Source organism: Trematomus bernacchii, unplaced genomic scaffold, assembly GCF_902827165.1.
Source record: "Trematomus bernacchii unplaced genomic scaffold, fTreBer1.1, whole genome shotgun sequence".
Lineage (NCBI taxonomy): Eukaryota > Metazoa > Chordata > Actinopteri > Perciformes > Nototheniidae > Trematomus > Trematomus bernacchii.
This window is the reverse complement of record NW_022987812.1, coordinates 1-5,000: the sequence shown is the minus strand read 5'-3', so window position 1 is coordinate 5,000 and position 5,000 is coordinate 1. Positions and strand designations below refer to the sequence as shown.

The following is a 5,000-nucleotide window of genomic DNA, read 5'->3' as shown; positions in this document are numbered from 1 at the left end:
AGCGTCTCAGGGGTTAAAGTCAGACGTGAGGACAGAGTTCTGAGGTGTTGATGAAACGGTGACTGAACGTTGGTCAGTGACCTCTTCCCATGAATAAGATGGTTATGTGGCGGCACCAGCATCTTACCGATTAACATCCCAATATCAATAAACCCAACATCTGTACCGGCATTGGCCAAAATGTTATTCTGAGCATCGTCATCGGCCAAAATGTTATTCTGAGCATCGTCATTGGCCAAAATGTTATTCTGAGCATCGTCATCGGCCAAAATGTTATTCTGAGCATCGTCATCGGCCAAAATGTTATTCTGAGCATCGTCATTGGCCAAAAACATTTCTAAACATTGGTTTCGGCCAAATTGTTATTCGTATCATCAAAATCAGCATCGACAAAATTATTTTTCTGAACATTATAGGACACATTTGTATTCTAAACTCGGTATCAGCCCAATGTTTGGTATCAGCATTGGCCAAATTGTACTTCTAAAAATCTGCATCGGGCACATTTCTTGACTAAAACCAGTAACAACATCGGTTGAATTGTTATTCTAGACATTATAGGACGCTTTTTCAAATTTCAACTCTGTATCAGCCCCAATTTTCATTCTAAAATGTGGTATCAGCATTGGCCAAAATGTTATTCTAGCATCGTCATTGGCACATTTTTATTCTAAACTCAGTATCAGCTCAATGTCTGGTATCAGCATTGGCCAAATTGTTATTCTAAATATCCGTATCGGGCACATTTCCTGACTAAACCCAGTAACAACATCGGCTCAATTGTTATTCCTCCTATCGGTATCAGCACAATTTCTTATGTAACATCGACATTGGCTGAAAGATTTGCATTCGGTGGATCCCTGGTTTCAACCTTTGCTGCAGCATTTACTCTTGACTTCCATTGAAATGAATGAGAGTGTCTGGGTTGCTTCGCCTCATTAGAAGAGGGACATTATTGGGTTAACAGGGGAAAGTGAGCTTGAGAGGAAGGATGTTTGAAAGGTGAAAAGCGTTGAGGAGGCGGAAGATTTACTCCCCAAATAAAGCTGATAAGCCTGAATGGAGAAAGTCCTGTTTGTGGAAGATAAGTGCTCAGAAACACTCTGGCGCTCTGAGGGTCTTTCTGTGGGAAAGAGAAGGGCTAAAGGCAACTCATTTCTAATCACTGAAATAACACTGCTGTGGTTTCATAACAACACAATGGATTCAACGTTTCAGGAGACTCACTGTGGAGAGACAGGAACAGGGAGCAACCGGCTTCCAAAGAGGGTGACGCGTTACTTTAGAAAAGCTACCTGAAGAAATAACGGCTGATAAGATAATGTCTGCCATTGATAGCTTATAATATTCGGACCAGATATTAGATTTTACATTTGTGGGAATTTTTTAATGTTGGGCTACAAAGGAACTACAGCACGGTCACATGACTGCCCGGTGTTTTATAACGTATTTGATGTCCTAGATCAAGAATCTCTGCAGGTAGGAAACTTCTCTCTCAGGGCCATCTCACCTGATGGCTGCTGAAAAGATCCACTGCTCACTGTCTGTCTGCATTCAGCAGCTCTGAGGAACCATTGTCTCTGTGTGTGTGTGTGTGTGTGTGTGTGTGTGTGTGTGTGTGTGTGTGTGTGTGTGTGTGTGTGTGTGTGTGTGTGTGTGTGTGTGTGTGTGTGTGTGTGTGTGTGTGTGTCACCTAGTTGTATTGGTGCAAGTGTCCTGTTGATGTTTTAATGGCTCCTGGGTGACTTCGACACAGCGTAGAGAAAGAGCTGCTGAGTGTCACACACTACCATGGAGATGGACAGGTGTGCGTGTGTGCGTGCGTGCGTGTGTGTGTGTGTGTGTGTGTGTGTGTGTGTGTGCGTGTGTGTGTGTAGTTAGTGTCACAGCCTAGGAAGAGACACATTTCCTGCTGCTGACCTCGATAACAAACTGCGTTTTTTATTTCCTAATAAGTTGCTTTAAATAATATTGTTTCATACTGGCTGAAAGTATTTTGTATATGTTCCATCTTTTATTTGTATTTTACAATTCTGTTGTTTGTCTGTGCCACCTTGGCATTGATAATTAATAACAAAGTTGGTAAACAAAGGAAAAAAAATTATGAAAAAAGGAAAATTTTGACAAATAAAGTCAGAATTCTGAGAAAATGTCAAATTCTGAGGTTCATTTTTTTTATTATTGATGTAAAAAAGAGCCCAGTCTGCTCTGATTGGTTAGCGGGCCGGCTCTGTTGTGATTGGTCAACTGCTTACAGATGTCCCGCCCCCAATGCCACGGAGTCCCTTTAAGATGAACTCTTCTTCTGCTTCCAGTGAACTGTATGTTGCGCTGCGTACGCCGAGTGTTGTTTTATTTTCTGGATTCAAAGACACGTCTCTTTTCTTTAAATGTAATGAAGTGACTGCACCTTTAATGGGTGAGGAAGATGTCATTGCATCTCTGCCTCTTTTTCTGTTTCACTTTTAAGGTCATATTCATAATGTTATCAGTCGAAATGTGTAAACAAGATAAATGCTTTCTTGGTCTCTTGTGGCTCGTTTGAAAAAGATCAAATGATAAAAAGCGTCTGACCTGATCTGACTTCCTGTCTCCTCAGGACCTAGAGCACTCTGTGGTGATACACACATCATCCTTCACTTCAGAGATCTCACCTCCTCAGATAACTCCCCGAACACACACAGGACGTCCAGCAGCAAACTGGACGAGTAGAAGGACTTGATCATGTTCCTGATGGAGGAAGAGGAGGAAGAGGAGGAAGAGGAGGAGAGGAAGGATTAAAGGGGGAGAGAGGGTTGAAAGAAAGAGGGAGAAACAAAGAGACACATCTATTAGTTCAAGGTTCAAGGTTAGTTTAGAGGCAATAGAGAGCGGTGCAGTGATAACGTCTTTCTGTAGTTCCACCCTGAGGGAAGCTGCTGGTTCCCTTGACAACAAGCTACGGGATTTCTCCAGAGGATTTTGGAATATTGTAAAAAATAAGGTCTGTGGAAAACGAAGCCGTTTGATAAATGCACGTTTTGTTCATCTCCACATGTCTACCCATCCATCCATCTTCTCCCGCTTATCCGTGGTCGGGTCGCGGGGGTATCAGTTCCAGCAGAGAGCCCCAAGCGTTCCTTTCCCCACATCAACCAGCTCTGACTGGGGGGTCCCAAGGCGCTCCCAGGCCAGAGAAGAGATATAATCCCTCCACCTGGTCCTAGGTCTACCCCTCGCTCTCCTCCCACCTGGTCCTAGGTCTACCCCTCGCTCTCCTCCCACCTGGTCCTAGGTCTACCCCTCGGTCTCCTCCCACCTGGTCTCCTCCCGGATGACTGAACTTCTCACCTTATCCCTAAGGGAGACGCCAGCCACCCTGCGGAGAAAACCCATCTCGGCCGCTTGTATCCGTGATCTGGTTCTTTGGGTCATGACCCATCCTTCATGACGAGGTGAGGGTAGGAACGAAGATGTCCCGGTAGACAGAGAGCTTTGCCTTCTGGCTCAGCTCTCTGTTCCTCACACGGTAAAGCGACTGCAGTACCGCTCCCGCTGCTCCGACTCTCCGACTCATCTCACGCTCCATTGTTCCCTCACTCGAGAACAAGACCCCGAGATACTTGAACTCATTCACTTGGGGTCTACCCTACTTTTATAATGTTCTAATCATAAATCTAATGTCCAGAAGCTAAATGCTAACGTGATGCTATAAAGGAACTACAGGCGAGTCCAGCAGCACGACTTCAACGTCACGCCAACTTCAGATCCATATCCAAACACACAGATTCTAAATGGTACGAGTTGAAGCGTTTGTTTGAACAGTCTGCAGGAGGCAGGTACTTGCTTTCAAGCAGAACAGGGCAAACTAACTTAGAGGAGTGTTTACGTGTTCGGCGTAATGACGTACAACGTCCTCCACGACTTCTGTAGTCCTATTCAGCCACTTGGTAACAACCATCGCTTTTCAGACACGTCAACTCTTCAGAAATCACCAGTGGGGTCACTGCTGATGGATTTAATGTCCTAGAACAAAACGTGATCCGTCTCTTCAAAGTGTCTCAACCACAGACCTTAGTTCAGATAGCTTCCAACATCCTATGGAGAGATCCCATTGGCTCTGAGACCAGGGAACAGGAAGTGGTGACATGCTGACTCACTTCACTTAGGACTCATTCCTGCACCACTCTATTCAAAGTGCTTCACATAGGCATTGATGTTCCATTCCCCCACTTCCAGTTTAGGTTTCTGTCTCATACAGCTACAAACATCGCTGTACATTCTCAAATATACATTTTTTATGTACAAAGTAATCACATATGGGGAATCCAAATAGTTTGTTCCTCTCATTAAAAACTGTTATAACTTAACACCAGTTCATTTTAAAGCTTGAGAACAGTTTCTTTGACAAGTTCAGGCTGACAAAGTCTACTTAAACAATTATTTTCCAGTTTCTACGGATGTTGTCCAGGCTTCAGATATAACCACATCATATTAAATCTTATAATAAAATCAAACACTGATGTAATTTTCATTTATTAAACCCCTGAAAACACACATTTAAAGAACGAGATCTGATACGTGTGTTTTAAATATTTCCCTCCTGTTTCCCTCCTGGGGGTTTACACTTTAGAGAAGCCAAGGCCCAGAGTTACCGGCACTAGTTAGGGTAGTTTCCCATCACACACACACACACACACACACACACACACACACACACACACACACACACACACACACACACACACACACACACACACACACACACACACAACACACACACAACACACACACACACACACACACACACACACACACACACACACACACACACACACACACACACACACACACACACACACACACACACACACACACACACACACACACACACACACACACACACACACACACACACACTAAGGGGTATGAATAGTGCAGTGTTTGAGCTCCTGAGCGGCCTCTCCATGTCGGAGGAAGTTTCTTATTCCTGCAAAGTTTCCCATAAACATCCACCTCAA

At 44.1% G+C, this 5,000-nt stretch overlaps 1 protein-coding gene across 1 annotated transcript in view; it reads right to left on the bottom strand.

Moving 5' to 3' along the window:
* The window catches only part of vta1 (vesicle (multivesicular body) trafficking 1), a gene marked incomplete at its 5' end in the record, with an annotated part of 20,380 nt that extends 17,650 nt beyond the window's left edge, over positions 1 to 2,730 (bottom strand). Inside the window, 1 exon segment of the mRNA XM_034150935.1 lies at positions 2,655 to 2,730. Within this exon segment, the coding sequence (XP_034006826.1) occupies positions 2,655 to 2,730 (76 nt within the window).
* Between the last annotated feature and the right edge of the window lie 2,270 nt (positions 2,731 to 5,000).